We start from the raw sequence: 25,230 nt of genomic DNA, 5'->3' as shown, positions 1-25,230 counted from the left end.
AAACACCCGACCATGGATGTGTGTGGAGCGATGGCGATAGCTTGCAGAACTCCCACATGCGTCCCAAAAAAGCAACATTGACCAAATGTTACCCGCGGTTAGGCAGTCAACGGTTCCTTGTCTGAAAAGAGATGGCTGAATACCTCGCAACAAGCGCGAGCATCTCACAGATGGCGCAAAGATATAGCCAGACACGGCAAATTTCCGCTTTACCCTGCGCCCCCCCCCCCCCCCCCCACACTTTATCGTGCGCAGCACTCCTTCCTCCGCTTACTAAGTGGAGGTGAGCCTCGCAAAGAAACTTGTTATGATTTTTGTGTAGCACACTCTGCTCTATACGGATGGTTGCCATTTATACATGACAGAAAGTCGAATAGCACCGATGCTCACGTCAGCCCAGGCTAGCAGCACTGTTTCACACCGTTGACTGAGTGTACGGCATTGTTTTCACCTCAGGTTGGATGCATGTGGGCAGCACAATTTCTCACCTGTTACTGGGCGAGCAGCACTGCATCTCACGTACTACTGGACAAGCAGCACCGTTTCTCACCTGACACTGGGCGTGCAGCGCTGCTTTTTCCCCATGACGATCCGTTTATGCAGCGTGATGGCGTTGTGCAGCACGTTGACCAGCGTTCTCGCCGGCACATTGCAGAGCGCGTCTGCAATAGTCGCGACACGAAACTTGATGACAGAGATCCGGCCCGGACACCATACTGCCGATCTATCAGTGCGGGGGTTTACCGCTGATGGCCACTGAGATACCTCCGAAGCCGCTGACGCTGGCCCCAATCACCGGCGATACGCAGACATTGCCTGCCGACAGTGGCTGCTCGTCCGAGCAGATGTGATCAGCAGCAATTGTATCGGGTTTCAGCCCAGAGGTGAAAGGCTGAGTGACGGCTTGAATGTAGCTCATAACGCTAGGATAATATGCGTTCTGGTGGGCGCTATATAGTTTGTTGGATGCTCTATGTGCTATGCTACGAGACAGAGAAACGACTACCAGGCATCCAGGAATGGACTCACTTACTAGGAGTCACTTACTACAATGACTTTCGGAGTGATACTGGTGTCGAGGTGTTCCAAACCCACCTTCACCCATAGGTTTAGCCATTGGCATACTGTTTATCAACTAGTACACCACTGGTGGGGAATGACATATCAACTAGTACACCACTGGTGGGGAACGGCATATCAACTAGTACACCACTGGTGAGGAATAGCATATCAACTAGTACACCACTGGTGGGGAATGGCATATCAACTAGCACACCACTGGTGAGGAATGGCATATCAACTAGCAAACCACTGGTGGGGAATGGCATATCAACTAGTACACCACGGTAGGGAATGGCAGCGGCCTTGCCGGTTATCTCAGAGTCGTATGTTCACTGTAAGCCAACTTTCTACTCCTCTTCTTGCCTTAAGGTTTCCAGGGCTTCTGGGACATACGATAATGAATATATATATATATATATATATATATATATATATATATATATATGTGTGTGTGTGTGTGTGTGTGTGTGTGTGCATATACATGCCTGCGTCGGGCGATGGCGATCCACTATACGATATTCTGTATGAAATGCACGATGCCAGAGTGAAAAACGCACAATCTGACATTCGAAGGCGATCTGACAATTCGTAGAGGAGTCCCGGTTTCTTGCATCGAAAAATGCTATATTTTTCAAAAAATTTCATCCAAAACTGGCATGATCTACCAGCACCTATGTTATCTATACTAGAAACAAATCACCGAATGGGACTTTCGAAGGGTTCTAATTCACCATTGAAACTGTCAACCAGAGCGATGGATCCAACCTAGTTCGGGTCACAAAAAGACCCATAGCACGCATTATCATCTGACGAGTTCAAATCCAGCTAACACGAAATCCTTACGTTACCTCAATAAATTTTTCAAAAGCCGCTGAATCACTTATTGACCTCAATTAAGGTCCGATAACGTGACTTTCCACAGGCTGTAGTCATGCGAAGGTGCCACGAAGTACACCGAATAAATCAAATCAGCAACATGTGACATAATATTAGTACAGTGTCCTAGAATTGCCGACTTTGGGTGTAAAGCAACACCCTATGAGGAGGAATTTTTCACTCCTTTTCCCCATATCTTATGTGAATTTTTCACTCCTGCCTGACAGTATCTAATCGCATATGCCAAACGCCTATTTTCCTTTCTGAGGTTTTCAGATGTCATCCAAAATCGAGCTCACTTGAAACCACCAAACATAAACGAGGCTTCGCAGAACCTGGACACCTATGGCTATGTCCTGCCTCACCTACACCTGAATCATGTCTATGTATGCACAGAGCAAGGGCGCCAGGTACCTCCAAGCCCAAGAACCCCAGCGACCCCAGCCGCTTGCACGCATTAAATTTGGTTTGTTGACAAAATGCATCACAATCTGCAGCTGTGCGCCAAATGCAAGGTTTTCACGCATCCCCTGTTTTTAGGTCTCACCACCACGCCACGAAAGCAGAGCCTGGTGCAACACCAGCAAGGCCTGGTAGATAATTTTAATCCACGTATTTCTTTTTCACCGAGGAAACTTGACCACTAAATTGCATCACTCCCGAAATGCATGAGTGAAAAGTTCAAGAAATGTCTTCTAATTTAAACTTACAAGATGAATATCACCATTTGACCACTTACATCAACAGATCTTAAGTCAAATCAGCTGATTACAAAATTTTGCGGGAAAGTACCGGTCTTTATATTTATTTAGCTACTTTTGTTTTCTTGGTAGCATACCAGTGTGATACCACTTTATTCTTCCTTCCTTTTCGATTGTCTTTAGTGGTACCATCTGCCGCTTAAAATTTTGACCAATTTCTCTGCAAGATGCTCCAACTGCAAACTTGTACGTATTTCATATATAGATTGGATTAATTCGCCAGCCGCCCAAATATGTTTGATATGCACCCAAGCGTGAACAATTCACAGGAAATGAAGGAGACAATTTGAAGCACGGAACTTATTTTTACCGACATTTTTGCCCTCTTAAACCTTCGGTTAACCGATTTCTTGATTCATGGCGGTGCTCAGTAATGATAAATCCAAGCCTTTCGAGTGTCTGACTCACCAGGCTACCTGGCAAGGCTATTAAGGCAAGGCAAGGCTGCCATATAGAGCCTTGGGACAGACCTGACGCAGCTAATACAGAAGTGTTTGATGGCGAAATTCTGCGCTCTGGAGATGTTTATCGTGCACGCCTCTTACTTGTTTCGCATTTTAATCTCAAAGTTTGGTGGACCTGATTAAAATTTATGTTTGGGGGGGGGGGTGAGTCGGATGACTCTGTCTGCCAGCAGACCATGCAAAAGGTGCTGAATTTTTGTTTCGGGGGGAGCAGGAAGAAGCCAGAAAGTCCTGTGGACCGAGTAATTGTTTACCTTACCTGCTTTCAACACATGATTGGTAACCAGTTAGCCATTTTCTGTTTTAATGCATAGAGTTTTGCCATACGACAAACTATGGTGCACGAGCTTATTTTGTTCCATATTCTTGGCTATTTGCCCCAAATTTCTTAAAATGTTCCCTCATGGCTGTTTTAACCCGATGTTTTCTATAGTTGTCATGGTTTGCTGACAGGCAAATGACTGTGCTGTATATATGCACTATATTTTTAACACAGGGATACTCTAAGCTGCATAGCAATTATGACATGAGTTAAATATTGATATGTAACAAATAGTCAGACCACCCCATTTAAAAGATGAAGCCAACATCTCAACTTGCGTCATTAAGTATGAAAACAAGCCCAAATGGATGCATTTGCTGCAGCTGAAAAGGCAAGCAGCAATACCGGCATTGTCATCTAAAAGTTATGTTATTTTTAAAGAAGAGAAATTGTTTTGTCGAGCATACCCATTATTGCCCTTGACCTAGGTTAACCATGAAAAAACAAGTTGTTCAAAGTGATTTCAAGTGTTTTGATTTGTGCGTGGTCAACTTGATCTGATGTCAACAAGCATATACAAATAAACTGAATAAAAATGCAAGTTGAAACCAGCCAAAAACTAGCTTTAAATATCATGTTTTTATCACAGGTGCTGCTGTCAACAGATAGGTGAGTTGAGATGATGTTCATCATATGGGTTACTCTAAGTTAGGTTAATTTGATCAAGTGCATGGCAAGTGGCAATAAGAATTGTGCAAGAATCAGTAACTCACAACTGCTGCTGTGATACAAACAAGTTATGCAGGATGAGATGATGTAAGGCCTCTGTAGGTTAGACATAGGCTACTTTCATGGAAATAAGCATTGGTATTTCGTAAGAAACGGTGACAAAATGTTTGTTTTCCCTGACCCCATCTTAACATAAGTCAGAAGTATGTCTATTGCGTTTGGCTTGGTGATGGGCTGATGTGTAGGAGTCCAAGGTTTTTTGTTTGAGTGTGTTACGCTTGTTGCATTTTCTGTTGTTATGTTGTTATTGAATTCCTTTGCTTCGTTTTGTTTTAAAAGTGCTGTGGAAGGGAATTGAAAAGATCAGCATCAAATTATTGGTGTTGATAATTTGTTATGCTCATAATGCTGTCATGACATTACTACGTTTTTACACGCGCCCGGTTGGCCGGCTAGATACCCTTCGCTCGGGTGGGCGGGAGGGGGGGGGGGGTCGAATTGCCCGCCCCTCTGAGATCTCGGGAACTAAGAAAGCTGGAGACACAAAATTTACAGGGTGTCTTGACTTATACGTGAACTCACGTAGGTTAGGGTTTCAGCTTCCTAGGTCATGACATTCAGGTCGAATAAGGTCAAACAAGGTCAAATTTCAGGTTGGTTTCCAAAGCACCCCCAGAACCCAGGCAACTGTTTCTAAGCAAAAGGTCACAAGCCCATTTGAGGTCAATGACCTTGTTTGACCCTTTGAAGATCATGGTGACCAAAATGATACAAGACTGCTCTGCGTTTTGCATTTGAATAAGCGACAAAGATTGCGCTAGGCAGTATGTTCCTAAAACAAAACGTGCGACCCGAGTCATCTTAGGTCAATGACCTGTTCTGACCTGTAAGAACTTAATCGAAGATGTATAGTGCGGTTCCTGCTGTCAATAAATTGAAATGAGCACTAGAAACTATTCCATTCAGCAAGCCCTAGAGTAATGAATCAGGTTGGTTTTGACCTTGGTCTGACCATCATACCTGACCTCAGGTCAACGTAATTTGCTCATTCAATATTTGTGGTGCCTAAGAAAGCATCTTAGAGATGTATGTCTTTGTCAAACACTCCGTTGTTGTATCAGATGGAACGATTCCCTACAAATTGCCTTGGCTGAAACCATGGGCTGACTTTGACCTGTGATAGGTCAGCGACCTTACAAGGTACATCTAAAATTTGTATGTCAAATGATCCGCTGTGCAATTTTCTACAGCTATGCAAAATTTGGCGCAACTACCCCGCGCCGTTTAGAAACCATTCGGGAAAAGCCCTCGGGGGGGGGGCAATTTGCCCGAGCGCGTGTCACCCACTCGAGCGCGTGTCAATGTATTCTGTTTCACATTAATGGTCCAAGATGTTAAAAAAACGAAATAGTTTTGTCAGGCTCCTGATATTACGTCCGCGCCAACTTGAAATAGATGTCTTTGTTTGCTGAAGCATCAGTCACGAGCTCATAAGCTCCATCTTTTGTAAAAAATTTTCACTCCCGCACGGTCTTTTTGCGATGGAATTTTTCACTCCCACCCTAGTTCAAAAGCGATCCTAGCTCCCGGTATTAGTATAAAGTCAACATGTGTATGATATGTATTTTTTGTCACGCTTATTTTTGGTGGGGTGAGGGTTCGAGTTGCTGTAAACGTTTGATATTGGCCCCTAATTGGGGTTGGCGGCAGAGGCCGCTCAAGGCCAGAAGAGGTCAGAAGGTGGAGAGAGCCGTACTGTACCGACCGTCCCGTTGTACCGTACCGTACTGTACTGTACTGAGCCGTACCAAGTACTGCGGCACGTTAAACTTGCACCGCCAAATTTGCAGTAAATTTTTGTGATCAAATGGAAGGGCAAGGGCCCACACAACAATCAATGCTTAGCGTGAGGTCTGGGAGATCCAGTCAAGTTAACTGAGCCAACCACTGCTCAGCGTGAGGTCACAAAGATCCAGCTAAACAAAAAGGTCAGATTGGATGCATAAAACAGTATCTTATTTAATCTTTCCCGTATAGCTATTTAATAACTAGTACAGTATGAAGGGCAAACATGTGTCTGACTCTGTGGACACTGAATCGAGTCCAGAACCAATCAAGTCCATGCTGAGTCAGGGCGAAAGCGATTCCTTTCAAATCATCTCGTAATTTGGAGTCGGGACTGAACTAGCAAAGCCAGGGTGAGTCACTTAACTATATAAATTTATGAAACAAAGTGCGTTCATAGTCAGACAACTTAAATGAATACCGCATGAGACACATACATATACCTCTCCGTTGCTATGCAAATGAATTGCATTTTGGCGTTTGTATAAAGACCTCACAACAGGATGTCTCCCATCCTGCCGTCACCAAAATTGACACTATCAACATTGTCTGGGCTTTAGTGACAGTTCCTCGAGCCGGAGTCGGAACCGACTCAAGGCTGCGCCGAACTGGCCGTCGAAAGCAACACCTTGTGCCGTGAGTCAGAGCTGAAATATATTCGTTAGGAGCGGAACGATGCTCAGGTATACCCACGAACGAAGGGTATATTGTTTTGTCTGCTCCCAGGCTAACCCTTGCGAGGCAGGGCACCGTGTACGAAGTAGGTGCGCTTCCCAGGAAACAGCGGCAGACAACGCTCTTTTAGTATTGCAAGCATTTGAACAAGTGTAAGTGGCGGACCAGCATTCGGGAGCGATTCATGCGGGCGCTCTTAAGGCAATCGCATAAATCTTATGTGGAACTGCTTGCATTCTTTTTACATTTACTAACTGAATACACAGTGCAGTTGCAAGGGCGCAAATACCCAATGCAGTTGGCACGCCCCTAAAAGTAAAAAAACTAACCAACTAACTAATTGAATATTTGGTAGGATTGCTCGACGTTTCACGCGTGAAGAATGTGCGTCAGAACACATCAATATGCAATCAAGAAGTTAAAATCATAGCTTGGCGTATCATTTGCACGCCGATGTATTACTAAGCACTTTGGTTTTCCGCTAATGACTGACGAATCCGAAGCGGCCCGGGGCGTCAGTTAGAGCGCCGTTGCACTCACCAAAAGATATGCACCACATCGAACATATTGTCCACATTTTCGCGTGAAAACCACAGTTACTCCAGGTTTCGACATTAATGCGATATTATATTTACAAGCACATGTCATGGTTCGTGACTGCCTCGACCGACGTGTCTCTTTTAAAAGGCTAATGGTCGCGGCTGGTCACGCGTCACGACGTTATGTAAGGTCAAGCGATAATTTTACGTACGTATCTATCGCACAACGCCGCCGGTCGGTTTTTCGATGAACCACAGCCTATGTAGGCATCAAGTCCATTAAGTGCCTCTGGAGCTTGGAAGATATTTGAAACCAGTTGCATGATCGTTAACACACTGTTTCCGTTTGCCGATGCTTAACGACATACATTGACGACAGGCGCAAGTGCTGTTACGGCCTGTTATAAGGCTGGCGAATGTTCTTAAAAGATTACTCGACGATTCATTGCGTTGCCTCATAATTGCAACCGGATTGGATGCCCACTGCTATATCGCTAATTCAGCACACGCCGCACGTCTGTAGCCTGGAGTCCTTGTAGTTGGCACTTGATGGCTCCCCAGGGGCAGTTTGTGATGCAAAGCTCGGCGATAGTACCCACGCTTCACAACTGAGCCCACGATAAGTCAGCAGTTTACAACCCGGAAGCTGTCCCATCTGACTGCTACGAAATGACCGGCAAGTGCTTCCGTGTGACGACAACCAACGGCAAATCTTCATACTTTCATAATGCCGGGGAGCGTACAACGCGGCGCCGCCCACAGCAACAGCAATAACGTATCTGTCGGTGGTTCAGCGAACATCAGTGGTCCCGTCCTGCTACAAGCCAGGCGGAATAACCCGAGCAGGGCTCCGCAGCAGGGGCCCGCCTGTACGTGACGTCGGCTGTTCGCCCACCGTCCCGAGAAGGCCGGCCGCCGACGGCGGTCTGTCACGTCCACCGGAAACGCCGCTCTTCTGCGCCGCGTTCGGGGCCGAGCGATGCATGGCGAGCGAGCGGCCGGCCGTCATCGACGCTTTGGCCCGCTTCCCCGCGGCACCGGCCCTGAATGCAAACGAGCCAGCGCCGAGGGCCGTCGGACTTCCGGTACCAGCGTTCGTCAGTAATTTAGTGCTCCACTTGTCCGGAGAGGGAGGGGGAGGGGTGTTGCTCGTGCTGCGCAGGGCGACGCTGGCGGCGGCGGTGGCCGGTGACGCTGTGCCCCGTGGCGGTCCGTACGGCTTCTTTCACGCGGTGAGTGGGTGAGCGAGCACCGTCTTCTATCAGGGCGAGGCTGCAGTAGTCTATTGCACGGCCATGCCACGCCTTAAGCCGCCGCAGGTCCGCATTTTTGGAGCCGGAGGCGACTGTGGCTAATGCGCGAGGCTCGTTAGAAGCTCATTAGTGTTGTTTCTCCCATGCAGGCTGTTTGTCTTTGCTAATGGTTTTCCCAATTAAAGCGTTTTCACCTTCAATGGTGAGTTAAGCTTCCGCCTTCCCACTAAACAGGAGCTACAAGGGTACAAAACAGCACTGCAGTTGGCGCTGAATCCATGCGACCGTTTTCATATTTTCATGTAGTGCAGCAGTTAAGTAATATTCATGACAACATTGGCTCACTTCTACTTAACCCCAAATTTCGCCAGCTATTTTACCCATTGGAGGTTGGTTTCCAGTTAGCCGGCTGCCCACCAATCAAACGACCAGTCGCAGGGGCCGGTTAATCGATCCCATCCCAGCGATCCGGCTAGACGGCTGTGGGGAGTGTGAACTGTTGAGAAATGCATGTCCAAAGATTCCAATCTCGTGGATTTGGGATGCATAAATGCACTTCGTGTATCGCTCGCCTACGAGAGCAGATAACTACAGAGTTAAATTCATTGTAACTTCTTTCATTTTAGAATCATGCGCAAGATCTCCACAGTTGCATGTAATACTTCAGGCCACGCGTTTAACGTCTGGATTGCCTATTTATGCATTCTGACGTACATTTCTCAAACGTGAACCGTCGAGTGATCGCAAAAATGTGTAACTAGTACGTTCGCCGCAAGTTCAAAACCTCAGCTGTAATTAACGTTGGATTACTGAACACAGTTTGGAGTTAGTACGAGCCTCTATAAAGAAATCGCCTTCTAAAATGAATAAATCTCTGCCATTTGTGCTGTCAGGTAAGACTGATAAATGTCCCAGTGGCTGCTTTACCTTTGGAAATTATCAAAAATACCGGGAAAAGGCTTTGTTCTTGGGATCGTAGGAAAGTTTGAATTAGTTTTAATTGATTGGAAACAAATATTAGGGAGTATGTTTCGCTTCCTAACCACTAGTGGAGCTGATTACGAAACCCAGCATGGATTCTTAGACATCAAGACGTGGTTTCGTGCCGGAATAATACGAACAAAAGACCACTTCTGACTTTTTAAAGCACAGAAGCTAGAGACCAGGCGATTTTACCTGATCTCTTGATAAAAAAGGATTGGCGAATAGTAAAGCGGCTAAACGCAAGCAATCTTGGACTGTTATGCAGCTCCTTGGATCATTGCTGACTGACTGGGGGCTTGCAACGGGTCCGAGACACCGTTCGGGCATTAAGCGTCTGTGAATAGAGTGTAGGTCTACTGTCGAACGCCGGTAAGGGACGCTGTTGACCACTGTAGTGATCGGGGGCGGTGATGAAAGGCCACATATGGTACCACACACATTTCATACTGCAGACCCCCTGCATCCCCAAGAGGCTGCTGACCACTGATTCTGCTGCTGGAAATGAACCTATCGAACAATCATTTTTACGTCGGACTGTAAAAAAACTGTTGCATGCTGTTCCACTCTGTTTGATATCTTATTTTGTCCGTTCCTCTCTTTTTGCAAGTTAAGTTTTCTTACGCTGCACTGATTTCGAAAATTTTTAGCCGCACGGTGGACCTGTATAATTATGACCGAGTTTTACCGACAAAGGTACCGGGGCAATATATGGTAAAGGTATAGCACAAGGCAAAGTGCAAAAGCGCCTTGTTCGATGTTCAGGTGCATGTAATTTATGGTCTAAAAAACAGACAATGCGGTGATAAGTTTTTGCTCGTTCTAGGAAAGATAAAATACCGCAGCTTTTAGTGAGCTCAATACGTTTATAGAGGTTAAGCTTACGTCAAAACAGTTTCTGCATTAATCTTGCAGATGATTGCTGTGTAGCATCTTTCTCATTTCTCCAAAAGCTCCTCTTTACGCTGCACCAGTTCTACAATAGCTGGCCTTGGCGTTGGCCTGCACACGGGCCTAACGTGAGGTGGGCGCCATCTGATCATACTGTTTTTAGGTCAGCGATTTATTCTGCATCGTCACAAACGAAAACAAAGCACTGAAGCGTATGTTTGCCATACATGCGCGCTTTCTTAATTACGACGACAGGCCCGCACAAGCTTCGCGTGTTCTTGTAATTCATGGTTCGCCTAGCATAGTGCGACATATTACTGGCATCATTTGCTTTCTGCGTCCCGTTTATTTTTCCCCGTTTCAGGATTTATCGTTTTCTGACTGTCAAAAAACCCTTACAAACTTCTAAACCTAAATCGGAGCGGAACCCATTGATCCACGAATGTCCACGCGTGATGCGAGCTCTCCCGACCTCACAGAGGGTGTGGTTTGTGCCGAACTTTCCTACACAGGGCAAGTTAGAGCACATGCCTTTTGATGTTATAGTGTAGGATGGACTTTAGGGAACAATGAAGTTCGCTAATCTCTACCTACAAACTTCTGCCATTGACCCGGAATTTCACGATCGGATGGTAGGGTCAGGGCGCACACAACAAACGCTGCCTATCAAGAGACCTGATCCCAGACTTCCATGCAATGAAAAAGGTTGGACAAAAGCTTTTTGAAGAAAAAACTTTCAAATCTTGAAAGGAACAAACATACTTTAAAAAACATGAAGAAGCCACCGGCAGCCGCCTCCAGTCCTCACATGACGCGTCACACAGGCTCCTTGCCTGCGCCGGAACGGGACGACACGGGACGAGGCGAGTCGTAACGGGACGAGCATACAAAGTGGCAGGCAGCCTTTGCTGTCAGGGCAGCATCTACACACCAGTCAACATTGTGGCGTGTTTGCCAAAGCTTCTGACTTGTTGGAAGACCTGGGCCGATGGACGGGGATAGAGGGGGAGGGGGGGGGGGGGGGGGCTGACAGCAAAAAGCTTTCTAAACCTTTGGCACCGTGTACTGAACAGCGGTGAACCAGATTCGATTGTTAGCGTGTTGGCCGCAGCAGCAGCATCCGCATCCACACGCGGCAAGACGGACAACTTCGCTCGCTTTCCACGAGATCTGTGAAATATCGGTTGTGTCTCGTCGTTCAGCATGCGCACACTTCTCACGTTTATTGCACGCCTGTATTTGTGTGTGTGTGTGTGTGTGTGTGTGTGCATGCACGTTCATCGAGCTTGGCCTGTTCTCACCTTGTTTTGACTGCATGACCGGGGAATGTAACATTCACGAACGTTGTCCCTGGGAATGATGTTCCCGAAAGTGCACAGCGCAGCATAACCAGTGAAGAATTATGGCAAGGAAATTTGAAAAATGTGGTACGGAGTACGTAGCCAGCTAACTGTAGTTTTGTTTCTCCATAAATGCTATTTAAGAATATGAGCCTCTAATAAGAGCCATTATCTAGACATGAGAGATGGTGATGATAATTTAGGGTTTTGGGGTGTATCGACTGCTGTAGGTTATGGAACACCCAAAATTTAAAACGTTCTACTGAGGGGTACATATTTTGCACTGGAATCCAAGGAAGAACATTAGCGCTTAAACAGCCAATTGTATGGTGGTCCGGCTGTTTATTTACGCTTCCAATACTATGTTTTATTTTCTGCGTGCGTTCAAGTGCGTTGAATAAGTCGTATTGGATCTGAGGCTCTGATGCGAGTCGCTTATCGAGATTCGGTTGTAAGGGTTCCATGCTCGCTACCAAGGCCTCAAATTTCGGCGGGCACAACCACCTTAAGGCAACCGTTGTGCTACGGCGAACGCAACGTTGGATACCGAGCCTGTCCGTGCATGTAACAAAACATTAACAAGAGCCAGGTTTGCATCTGATATGCTGGATTTCACCAGAAACATGGAGATAGGCCACTGGGGGACGTTTGGCGCAATCTTACTGATTCTAGCTGACCTTTTGATAGCATCACATCCCACTCAAAATTCAATATACCTGACATTTACTTCAGAGTTGTGCAATGCATTGCAGAGCAGAGTGGTTGCAATGGCTTATTGCAGAATCGCTCCACGAGCCTCTTGGTTTGTGACGTCAGAGCATAAATCAAAGTGACGCTGTTTGAACGAGCCATTGATGTGCCAGAGCGACTCGAGCGACTGCCTGCCAAATATGCTGGCCTTTCACTGCGCGTGACGAATCCAGATTGAATTTCGCAGGCGTCATTTTTTTCTGGCTGTTTCAGCACAATCAGTCGCTTGCGCTGCAGAATCTGTCGCTCCGGCAGGTCTACACCTCAGCAAAACTGGTTTTCTCGACGCCACTCCAACGCGGAGCACAAGCCTAGGTGACGTGGCAACGGGCATTTTGGCAGGCAAATATTCATCGCCTGGTGAATAAGTTCCGATCTGTTCACTTCCCGATGAATGCAGATGACAATGCTGGGTCACAAGATGCCTCCCTGCTTTTCTCATGGTTCCTCACTGAAGATGTATGAAGAAATAAGGAATAACATGAGCTCATTAGTCTGTGACGCCGGAGCAAAATCAAAGTGATGTTGCTTTATGATAGTGATTGGAGTCTCAACGATTGTTAGGACCATCCTGAGACAGGGTGGCTTTATTAGGTCCATGAGTGATGCGGCAGTGATGTGGCCAGGAGCTCAGGTCCAGAGCTGAGCACCCTCATCACTACAGCTCCACCAGCCCTACAGTGACGATGTTAAGACGAGACCGTCTAACTTTAGTCGGCACGACAGAGCACCCGCCTAATTCTGGTCGCCGCGATGAAGCAGCCTGGGCAGCTATGGCCACTACCCCGCTGTTTAACTCTGACCATGTTATCATTATAACGGTATATCAAGAGCCAGGGAACAACATGCGTACCCCGCCTAGCAGTTAATTCCTAACAAATTTCAGCAGTGAATCCAGGATGCCATCAATGCATAAGGGGAACACCTGTGGGAGCCTGTTTCGTGGCTCGGCACAAACGCGACGCCACCCAGCACATGGTCAGGACAGCTGACAACTGACCGGTGATGTGCGGCTCGCGTTCGTCCATGCAGCGGCGGGTGCGCTCGGCGCCGGCCGACGCGTCGAGCAGGTGCTGGTGCCAGAGTCCGCGCCGGCTCTCAGGAGGCCGAGTCGGCACCGGGCTGTCCCTGCCGAGCGAAACGGTCAGCCAATCGGCCGCATCAGAACGAACGGTCAGCCAATCGGCCGCATCAGAACGAACGATCAGTGAATCGCGCAGCATCAGAACGAACGATCAGTGAATCGCGCCGCATCAGAACGAACGAACGAACGGTCAGCGAATGGTGCCGGATCAGAACCGTGCCGCACGCATGTACACGCGCCCGCTTGTCAGTACATACATGGCGTGAACATGCACACATCTGTTGTCGCGATGACTGGACGTGGCTCTGCGATGATCATCCGCCTTGAGTCGGACCTATCGCGAACTGGGTAGGGCATCGGTAGAACAGACTGAAACGCAGTGCGCCAAAAACGCAGAGAGTGGCGTTTTGCATCCATGAATGCGACAACAACAGGCAAACTCCGACTCTGGACGGTTCATTGGTTGCGATTTCTGAAATTTCATTTCATTTCGGTTCATGTCTTCTGAAAAATGTGTCCGCTCTAGTGGGCTGGACGTGACAGAATGGAGAACAAGTCACATGCTGTCTCAGGTTGATTTAAGCACATCGTGACGGCGACGTTGCACCAAGGAGAAACAAGACTGTTTGCCAGGGAGACAAGCTTCATCACGAGGAGCTCCAACAATAATTTTGGGTTGGTTAAGGCACTTTTGGTCTGTGCATTGCCATCGGCCTAGTGTTTAAGTCTAACATTACTGAGGCCCGGTTACCCAAGGTGTTCTGGATGCTCTTTGTGCTAATATGCGTCAGCGATTCCGGAAAATTTTGGACGAAGTGCTGAAAAAGAAACGCTAAACTGAAAAGTCGGTAAAACGAGCACCACGCCGAGAGCCCATCATCCTCGTTCTGGTCCCCTCTGTGGCAGCCTGCAGATAAAACCATTGACAGGGTTAAGGCCAAAAAAAGGCAAAAAGCAAAGGACATTCATGCGGGCACACCCTTCCCCTGAAAAACGCCAGGCTGTTTTCCCTATTCTACTTTTTGTGTCATTGGATTGCCTTCTCACTATTCTGTTGATTGACCCCTTCAAGCGCACATGTTTAAATGCCTCTGCCATCCTGTCACCCTATCGGTTTTAACATCTGGACACACGTGGAAATCCCTTTGGACAATGCTTGAAATGGAAGTTGCCTGTGCATGTATGTACATTGCACGCACTAACAAATATGTACAGTGCACGCGCAGGCAGTCCCAGAGACACGCATATGTACACCACAAACACCACGGGAGCACATTATTCCGACGACTGAAAGCTTGTCTTACCAGCACATTGTGATTTCGACTGGGGCGTATCTTACCACCATCCCACCACGCCCACCACCACCCGTCTAACCACCTCTGCTTCGACTGTAGTGCATCCTTCCACCCCCCCCCCCCCCCCACCACCTCACCACCTGCCTGACCACCTCTGCTTCGACTGTAGTGTATCCCCCCCCCCCCCATCCCACCGTACCACCTGCCTGACCACCTCTGCTTCGACTGTAGTGTATCTCCCCCCACCCCCTACCTCACCACCTGCCTGCACCACCTCTGCTTCGACTGTAGCGTATCCCACCCCCACCCCCCACCCCCACCTCACCACCTGCCTGACCGCCTCTGCAAGGTTGCCAGCAAGTGCGTGGGTGGTGGTGCACAGACCACCAAGTTAATTGCAAAGGCATGGAAACATCACGTCGAGGCTTTCACAGACGTGGAAACACGCTGCGAAAGTTAATTGAACGCAAATATTTTTGTGTACATGCGGAACGGTCCAGTCGTGCAAAAGTAGCTGTCTGTCCCTCATTGGAAGCTTTCTATGTACCTGAAGAGCGTGGCGCACAGACCGAGCATGTTCCGCCGGGCTCGCGCAGTCTCTGCCAGGTACATCGTGCCACGTCCGGGAGTCGGTCGGTGGGGGAGGGGGAGGGGCTGGCCGCGTGAGGGCGCAATCAGTCCGGCCGCACGGCAGCGGCTTCCCGACCGGCCGGTCGTCGCGCCGGCCGGCCGCCGAGCCAGCCGCTGACAGGTCGACGGCCGGCGTCTGGCGGCCGCTCCACTAATTGCCCCCCGCCAGAGGCCTGTCACCGGCAACGCGGTCGAGACGCCGGCTCCCGACGGACGCGAGCGTCCCCCACCCCCCACCCCCACCCCACCCCCACCCATAGGTCTTGGCTAGGGCCGGCACCGCGGGCACTGGTGCTGGCGACGCTCTCGCCAGGGGGGCGTGTGACGACGTTGCCCATGTGGCAATGCGGCGTTTCAGTCAGTTATACTTTGGCGAGGCGGCCCACGTCATCCAGCTGGCGTTCCCTTAAATGTGCCCACCTCCGCCGTCGAGTTGGCCTGCCCCGAACGTATAGGCCACTCATGCGGACCTGACGCCACCGCGCTCGCCGTCGCCAGCTCCGCACCACTCCGACCACAGCTGGCGCGCAGCTGACGCCCGTGGATTCCAGAAGTCAACCAGGCAAGAGTTCCAGTCCACTGCCGATCAGGACGCCCCACCACTTCCACGCATCGCGTATCCGCTTTTACACGCTGTGTTGTGCGTGGCTGTCCCAGGTGGCCGCGTCTGCTCCGGCCTCTGCCTGCCAGGCGACGCCCATGCCTCTAGTGTTAGGGCCTCACTGTCTCTCCAGTCACAGGAACGCCATTGTCAGCTTCTGATGTCTTGGATGTCTCAGAGTTACAGCAGGCGGAGTGGGTTAGCCTAAACATAGTAAGTTGACCTAAACATAGCAGCTTAGTTGGATGACGTCATATTGACAGGCGTTTGGAACGTAATCAGTCAGACAATGTCATCCGTGCACATAAGAGGCTTACCAACCATGCATTCACATCGAAAAAGTTTTTCACTAGTTACGACACAGTACATTCTGCATCACTCTCACCAGGGCCGTCATGAGTTTTGAACCAGAGGGCCTGGTTGAATACCGCTGCCTTCAACCTGGCTTTTATCATCGTTGACCTTTGCACGTGTCTGCGGCTGTCTCATGCATCTGTTGCGTGTTTTGAATAAATCCGGATGGCGTCCAGCGCCATGGGACGAAGTCGTCCTCCAGCTGGCGTTTGCGAGGGCGTTGATTCATGAAATGGAATCGATGATTTATGTAAACTCGAAGGGTAAACAGAGAGGTAGGAAAACTAAATCTTGCAGAGATAAACGTTCCTTTAATAACGCTGAAACAGAAACTATTCGAAGCGGGTACACCGCTCGCACTCCAGGGCCGGAGCCTTAAGGCCTCCACTGACAGACTAACAGTTGGGGGATAGCGGACGAAAGGCTGGCGGGCCGCGAGTGACGGACGAAAGGCTGGCGGGCCGCGAGTGACGTGGCGCAGCAGGCCGGCAGTAGTCGGCTCACGCCTCGCTTCTGCCCAGCCCCGCCCGCCCGCCGACCGGATGCTAGGCACAGCAGGCCGGCAGCAGTCAGCTCACGCCTCGCTTCTGTCCAGCCCTGTCCGCCCGGCCGACCGGATGCTAGGCACATCAGGCCGACAGTAGTCGGCTCACGCCTCGCTTCTGTCCAGCCCCGCCCGCCCGGCCGACCGGATGCTAGGCACAGCAGGCCGGCAGTAGTCGGCTCACGCCTCGCTTCTGTCCAGCCCTGCCCGCCCGGCCGACCGGATGCTAGGCACAGCAGGCCGGCAGTAGTCGGCTCACGCCTCGCTTCTGTCCAGCCCTGCCCGCCCGGCCGACCGGATGCCAGGCACAGCAGCCAGACTGCCAAGCTGTGCCCACGACACCACACGTCTCGAGCGCCAGCTTCCCGCCGATGCCATCGCTCCCCAGGGCGAGCGCTGCCGTCGCCGGCGACTCACCTGCGACTCTCAGCCTCGGCCACGACGGCGGCCGCGGCGCGCGCGACCGTCTCGTCCACCACGCGGTTCATCAGTGTCAGCGCCGTGAACTGCAGGTCCTGCGAGCCCTGCACCATCTCGGCTGTCATGCTGATCAGCTGACTGAGCGTGCGCGCTAGCTCGCGCCGGTGCATCGGCAGCGAGAAGTGCCAGATGGCCGTCTGTGAAACGGCACGGAGTCGGTGTACGGGTCGGAGGTGCAGGTCGCCGGACACAGCCGCCTATCTGTACACAGGCCGCCGGACAGCTCGCGCGGGACAGGGGATTCGATACATGTTAGTACTTAAGCAGAGTGCTTTTATGACTATGCCTTGCAACGTGCAGCGTAATCTGTTGGATGATTGGTGAAATCTAAGATATTTACATGGGTCGAAACTGTAACTCAGTGAAGTTAGGTAATTTCCCGCGTGAACGTGAAACGTCAAAACGCACATAAGTCATACCCTACTATGCTCAACATCATCTGTCATAAGTCCGAGTCAACAATGCAAAAAAATGAGATGGTTCAACGGGACGAGCACTTCGGCGCGCGCATGCACGCATAAACACATAGAAAACAGCGTACATGGTACGGATACAGAAATCACAAGCGGGTGGATGGTTACATCTTAATGCTATGTGCAACACACCTGTTTACATCAGATCAGTCTCTGGTTACTTGGTGTTAAAAGGTCGTTAAACCACGCTTTCCACGGTGCAGAACAGGGGATTCCCGAGTTCCCCGTTATGTCTGTCCATGATATTGCACTCAAAAGCTTATACTCCTTCAGATGGTGAGCGTGCGAGTTACTTCATTCTGCTGCCAATGCGTCTCAACCATGACCTTATCACAAGATGTGCATGTGGCAAGATCTTGAGCTGAAAACCATTTTCAGTGGGCACAGATCATAAAAAATAACAAGCTCCTCACAGGAATATTCTGCATTTGCCCCACGCAGAGGAATCCATTCTATCATATCTTTTTCTTCCCGTCGATCGAGCGCTCCGTCGCCACAACAGACTGCCTCGCACGTAAAGCACCGCCTGAACTGGTAGGCTGTCCCGGCTTACTCTCATGAACTGTCGCACGGCCTGCAGGGGTAGGCTGCACCGTTCGAAAATGGAGAGTGACCAGCATCGGCTGGCGCCAGAGACCAGCCAGTGTCGGGGGGGGGGGGGGGGGGGGGGGCCAACCGGTGTCGGCCCCCGACACCCCCATCGGAGGAGGGGGGAGAGGAAAACGCTGGTGACCAGCCGGTGTCGGGGGCGCCGAACACCAGCCAGCATCGGCAAGCGCCGGCGGCCGCCAGTGCCGGCCATCCGTATTCGGGCCGCGTGCGGTCGCGTCGCCGGACGCCGGCGGAGTATTGGGCGCGGTCGTGACGGCCGTATACGGCGCCGCCTCGTGACCGCGACCCATTTCGGGCTCCAACAGGCAGGGTGGGGAGCGCCGCCACTGATTGGACCGTTACTGCACACGCCAGCCCGTGCGCACCACCCGCCGCCCGTCGAGCGTCCAGGGCGCTCGACGTCCTGGCGCGGATCGACGGCAGCTGAGTCCCCTAGGACCTGTTGCGTGACGCACGTTCGACAGAGATAGCAGTCATGCGTGGCGGAGATCCGGAAACGGGGCACCAGAGACATTGATAATGATGCCATGCTGCTTGTGCTTTCGAAAAGATGAGGAAATTAGGTCACGGACCTGACTATGATGGCCGGAAGGAAATGGCATCATATCAATCAATTTTTTAGTCTTCACCTGCTCACCAGGAAGTGAATTCGTAATGATGTGTTAATGGCAACACCACTCTGCGTCACCTGAGCCGGGTAATTTATTCTCACCCCCCCCCCCCCCTCCCCTCCATCTGCGACGTGGCCTAGGCCAGGCCGCACGAGGGCCGCGGGTGAGAGTCACTGTTCGGCGCGATGAAGGTGGCGCGGCTATCATCAGCTCGCTGGCCGAGGTCGCAGTTATCATCGGCTCGCTGGCCGAGGTCGCGGCTACCATCGGCTTGCTGGCCGAGGTCGCGTCTACCATCGGCTCGCTGGCCGAGGTCACGGCTACCATCGGCCCGCTGGCCGAGGTTGCGGCTACCATCGGCTCGCTGGCCGAGGTTGCGGCTACCATCGGCTCGCTGGCCGAGGTCGCGGATACCATCGGCTCGCTGGCCGAGGTCGCGGCTACCATCGGCTCGCTGGCCGAGGTCGCGGATACCATCGGCTCGCTGGCCGAGGTCGCACAGTCGCCACGGCCGGCCACGCGGGGCCATCGCCGCACGGAATACCCGGTGAGTGGGCGGAGGTAATAGCCGACGGACAGGCAGGCGGGGGTCTCCGCGCGCCTCCCCCGACCCGGTCAGCCGACTGCGCTGCGGCCGACCGGGTGCTCGGGCCGCTGCCGTTGGCCAGCCCGTCGCCTGTTTACGGCGCAGCACTGACCTTCATCACCGTGTGCAGAAACTTGGAGAACTTGCGGTGCGTCTTCTTGTCTGTCACGTGCTCCAGCCAGTCGAGGATCGGCGTCAGCTCCGAGCGCAGGTGACCAAGCACGTGGTACAGCACCTCTGGATTGCGTGAGATCACGGCCAAGCTATCCAGGCAGCGGACGGGGTCCTCCTCGGGCGCCGCACCGTCTGAGAGCACAGGGCGTGCCTCAGTAACCGGATCTCCATGGTTCCCTGGCACTGAAATTACTAACGTAGCCATGGGTACTTAGGTGTTCAATAAAATAAAGCCACGTTTCATTAAGTGTTTCACGACGAAGTGTGCCATGTTCCTTTTCCCAAGCGTGTGCGCATAATAATTTTCAGATAACATTGATTATTAGTTTAGATACATTTGCGTTTAGCGACGAGCGTCTCATTCAGCTGCGGTCTAGGAACGGCGATGTGTCACCTTATTCACCGTTTGGACGTCTGATAATCGGGTCATAGGTCAGTACCTTGACGTGGTAGGGAACCTGGAATTTCCAAGTTAAGTGTAGAAATACCCAGAATCAGCCTCGCCAAACATGAACAACAATGCGCCGGGCGTGCTAAAGACAGATAACTGCAAAATTCCAGAGTAAGGAATTTGCCCCAATCCCTCTGTCCTGATGAGGGTAATAGGGGAAAGTGAGCGAAAAGTGGGCTTCTTGGGAGAAATCTGGCTCTTGCTCACATACCTAGATTATGCGTGACAACTAAGGATTGCAAAACCACTGTTGTTGAATACGCGTGCACGAGCCCACTTTTTCGTCTTAAAATACCGATTTTGTGTAACATTTTTTCATATCGCATCTTATTAATTACGATTCAAATAGCACTTTGTATTAAATAACGTGTAATCTGAACCACCTCCCTCATGCCAACATTTAGTAAAAAAAAAACATAGAGCGAATCAAACTTCAAATTTCAGGTGCTCGGTGAACTTAACTCCAAAACAGAGAAGGATGGGAATGATCTCAATAGCCACACAACTAAACGGATGTCGGAAGAGGGGACTTATCAAGGAAAGGAGCATTGGAAGTGTCAAATAGCTTCCCTGACTGTCCAATGGTTGGAGCGCTGGTCGCACGGCAGGATCGTCTCCGGTCAGGTAGCTGCATGTCGGCCGGACCCAGGGCCCGCTACTCACCGACAGAGGAGAACTGCCGGAGGTGCTGCAGCAGCTGGTGTGACCTGTGGCCGGCCGTCTCGCCCTCCGTCTGTAAACGGGAGCACGACAGGGCGTGACTGCCGGGGCTACTGTGACCCGACTGCTATGACGTCACGGCTGTGGCGTAACGGCTGTGACGTGACTGTCATGACTTGACTGCCGTGACGTAAGTGTCGTAACGTGACTGCCGTGACGTGACGGCTGTGACTGCCGTGTGTGACTGCCGTGCGTGACTGCCAAGACGTGACTGCCGTGACATGGCTGCCGTGACATGACTGCCGTGACGTGACTGCCGTGACGTGACTGCCGTGACATGACTGCCGTGACGTGACTGCCGTGACGTGACGGCTGTGACTGCCGTGTGTGACTGCCGTGACGTGACTGCCGTGACGTGACTGCCAAGACGTGACTGCCGTGACGTGACTGCCGTGACGTGACTGCCGTGACGTGACTGCCGTGGCGTGACGGCAGGGTCAGCGGCGGACTAAAGAGGCGACACAGGGTGCTGCGGCAGCAGAGCGGCAGTGGGGTCTGCAGCGATTGTTGGGCAGGTGAGTGGCTGAAGAGATGTCGGGGTAGGCCGTGTCCTGGGCGCCATGCCTGGTGTGGCCCCGCACACGGACGGGAATGCCCGGCGGTAGCTGTACTTGTACACCTCTCCGAATTACCGTCCGCAAGACCGACCCAAAACACAGGGAAGAAGGGGGGGGGGGAAGAAGGGGACGTTCACTTGGGATCTTACGTTGGTTACGTTGGTTACGTTGCAGTTGGTTAGAGCGGAGGCGAAATGAGAAATGAAAAAACGAGTAAGAAAAGCGATAGCCAAGGCGATGCAGTGAGAGGTAGTAAAAGGAAAATGGGCTAGAGATGGAAAAAAGAGAAATGGGTAAAGATTACGTGGGTCGTGGGAGGCGGCACTGTTGCTTGTCCGTGAAAGGAGCATTCTAATGAAAAATTACCATGATTTGATAATATCCCGAGCCCTCATCCGGTGCGGCTGAGGTCACGATGGTTATATGCACAGACGCAATATGCGATAGGTTGTCCAGGATTTTTGGTCTCGGTATCGAAATCTCCAACAGTTGGTGGAAGACATCAAAATTATTGCGCTGTCTCAGGAGTCTGCAGCGCGCGTCCAACAAAACATTTTCTTGGGGCTGTAATTCTCACAGGGCGGATAAACCAACAGGATTTGCTTCTATGGCACCACTGGCTCACACATGACGTCCAAAGGCATCGTAACATAGCACATGTAATGACAGAACCGCTATATATGTACTATCATAACGTACACCAGGTAGCACCCCAAGATATGTTAGAAAGATAAAACGTCTGTTAACCGCTTCGGGATGCACACCGCCCAGTAGAGGAGAAACAGGCCTGGAAACACCCTTCGGGAGTGTAAACGGCTGGCACGATGGATAAACACAGCGCGTCTCACGACCGGCGGGTGATGTTGAAACAGGCGAGGTTTATTGGGTTTCCCTATTTCCGGTCCCGCGGGCCCAGCATGCTCAAAGCCGCTAATTTCGCCGAAGCGGGTTGTGACGGAATGGTGTGGTCAACGCCAAATAACTCACCTCTCTTCAAGTAGATTGCGGTAAGCGATTCAACGCATGTGCGCTGTGTATCTAAGGCAGAAATTCTCCATTGCATTCAAGTGAGATATCTTCTGTGCTTACTACATTCTCGTCCAAAACGCAAACCTCCAAAACCTCCAAAGCCAAAAACGTCCAAAACGTCCGACATGGCAACTTAAGACACTGCCTTTTAATGCAGACTCGCGTGTACATCCGTGCAACGTCAGACTCCGTCTTTTAATGCAGACTCACGTGTACATCCGTGCAACGTCAGGCCCCGTCTTTTAATGTAGACTCGCGTGTACATCCGCACAACCTCGGACCCTGTCTATTAATGCAGACTCGCGTGTGCATCCACACAACCTCGGACCCTGTCTTTTAATGCAGACTCACGTGTACATCTGCGCAACCTCAGACCCCGTCTTTTAATGCAGACTCGCGTGTACATCCGCGCAACCTCAGATCCCCGTTTTTTAATGCAGACTCGCGTGTGCATCTGCGCAACCTCGGACCCCGTCTTTTAATGTAGACTCGCGTGAACATCCGCGCAACCTCGGACTCTGTATTTTAATGTAGACTCGCGTGTACATCCGCGCAACCTCGGACCGTCTTTTAATGCAGACTCGCGTGTACATCTGCGCAACCTCAGACCCCGTCTGTTAATGTAGACTCGCGTGTGCATCCGCGCAACCTCGGACCCTGTCTTTTAATGTAGACTCGCGTGTACATCTGCGCAACCTCAGACCCCGTCTGTTAATGTAGACTCGCGTGTGCATCCGCGCAACCTCGGACCCTGTCTTTTAATGTAGACTCGCGTGTACATCCGCGCAACCTCGGACCCTGTCTTTTCATGTAGACTCGCGTGTACATCCGCGCAACCTCGGACCCTGTCTTTTAATGCAGACTCGCGTGTACATCCGCGCAACCTCGGACCCTGTCTTTTAATGCAGACTCGCGTGTGCATCCGCGCAACGTCAGACCCTGTCTTTTAATGCAGACTCGCGTGTACATCCGCGCTATTGAACCCCGCATGGCTGGGCTAGCTTTCCAACAAGGCGGCCCAGATCGGGCCTGGCGAAGTCAGCTGACTTGCCCGGAGGCAGCAGTCAACTGGCGCCGATACGCCCACGGTCAGCTCGATTCCAGACAGATTTCGTTAGCTGCCGGGCAATGACCTCGGGCCTATCTCATTACGCCCCCTCCGCACAAGTAATGCGGCGCTCGGCTGACGCAGAACTCTTGGTGCACGGCCGGTAATTTCGACGAGCGTGATTGCATTGACCCTATTGGATCACATCAGTAGATATCGCAGGAGCCAGGTGGCGACACAGGAAGCCTGGGGTCCTGAATGCAGCCATGGAAAACTGAATTGTCTAGCTTCCACCGGGCGGGAAATATTTTCACTCACGCCGTTAGCGAGGGATCTGTCTGCCGTTTGGCTCCAGACTAAATCGGAGCCATGAAAACACACGGTGAATATCTTGCCATTTGACAAATCTATTAAGGCCCGATTCAGCCCTTCCGGGTCCACCAGCGACCTTTCCGGTCATACCAACCTTCAGCAGGGGTGATAAAAGGAAGAACAATATCTGTTCCTTCTGACAAAAAATCAACACTTTTTCTACGCCATTAGCACTAAGTCGCTCTCTGAATCAGGTTCGTAGCAAATGGGAGCCAGCTAGCCGTCCGAATTCAAACTAGGTCATCATATGTTCTTGATCTTGTTGGCCTCAACACTGCCATTGGTCTAACCGAATGATGCGGGTAACAGGTAACTATTATTATGTACGGAGCTCTCATACAAAGTTCCCGCCTATTGCTATTGAACACCAAGTAAAAGTCGTATTTGGAGCAAGCGTGTCCTTGTAAGCCTCGATGAAAGCAAGAAAGATATAAAGCTGCTGATTGTCTGGGATTATTTGCTATTGTGATAAAGATGACAAACCCTCAAGATACTAGGAGATATTGCCTAAACGAGAGTATTTAGCAATCGTTTGAATATGTTATTGTAGCGCTCGACATTTCGAACCACTGTTTGCCGTTATACCCCGGCTTCTAACCAGAAGACGAGAATCCCAAACACTGCTAAGAATCATTGGCTACTATGATAGTAGTTCCCAATGACTGGTATCTTTCGTTTATCCGTTCGTCCTAACGTATCGAAACCCTGCTATCTTCAGCATAAAAACTCAGCATAACCGCAAACCCTCAGAGATCACTTCAAAGCTTGATATTTGGAAATGAGCAGAGGCAATCTTGTATTGCAAACTTGCGCAATGCACGCATCATCCCAAAAGCCAACTTACATAGTGTTGTCTTTGTCACTGAATGTTGTTTCAGGCATATCGCTTGAGGTTGGCACCCACGCGACACGATTAATGCTGTTAAAGACAAATTGCTTGATGTTAGTACCCAGGCGAGCATTCAGCGACATGATTACATACGGCGGAGGTTTATACATACAAACGGCAACACACGACGCGCGTTTACCCAGGAGAGGTGAAGCTAATGCACCCCTCAGCATGCTCTCGGTCCTCCTTCCAGCAAGGGATGCATGCTAGATGAAGGTTTGTTGCATAATCCTTCGGCTTTACCTACACCTTACGGATCCAGGGCGCAATAGGCGTACTTAACTTAAACGTA

At 50.7% G+C, this 25,230-nt stretch overlaps 1 protein-coding gene across 1 annotated transcript in view; it reads right to left on the bottom strand.

Moving 5' to 3' along the window:
- The window catches only part of LOC119112910 (uncharacterized), a 66,787-nt gene that overhangs the window by 10,493 nt on the left and 31,064 nt on the right, over positions 1-25,230 (bottom strand). Inside the window, exons 8-12 of the mRNA XM_037237216.1 lie at positions 20,987-21,056; positions 19,811-20,004; positions 17,354-17,553; positions 13,429-13,556; positions 551-662 (exon numbers count right to left, since the gene is read on the bottom strand). Coding sequence (XP_037093111.1) covers positions 551-662; positions 13,429-13,556; positions 17,354-17,553; positions 19,811-20,004; positions 20,987-21,056 — 704 coding nt within the window. The remainder of the gene's footprint in view (positions 1-550; positions 663-13,428; positions 13,557-17,353; positions 17,554-19,810; positions 20,005-20,986; positions 21,057-25,230) is intronic.

This window comes from Pollicipes pollicipes, unplaced genomic scaffold (genome assembly GCF_011947565.3).
Source record: "Pollicipes pollicipes isolate AB1234 unplaced genomic scaffold, Ppol_2.1 Scaffold_7261;HRSCAF=8764_pilon_pilon_pilon, whole genome shotgun sequence".
Classification (NCBI taxonomy): domain Eukaryota; kingdom Metazoa; phylum Arthropoda; class Thecostraca; order Pollicipedomorpha; family Pollicipedidae; genus Pollicipes; species Pollicipes pollicipes.
Note: the sequence above shows the minus strand (reverse complement) of the source record. Positions and strands in the feature narration are given on the sequence as shown.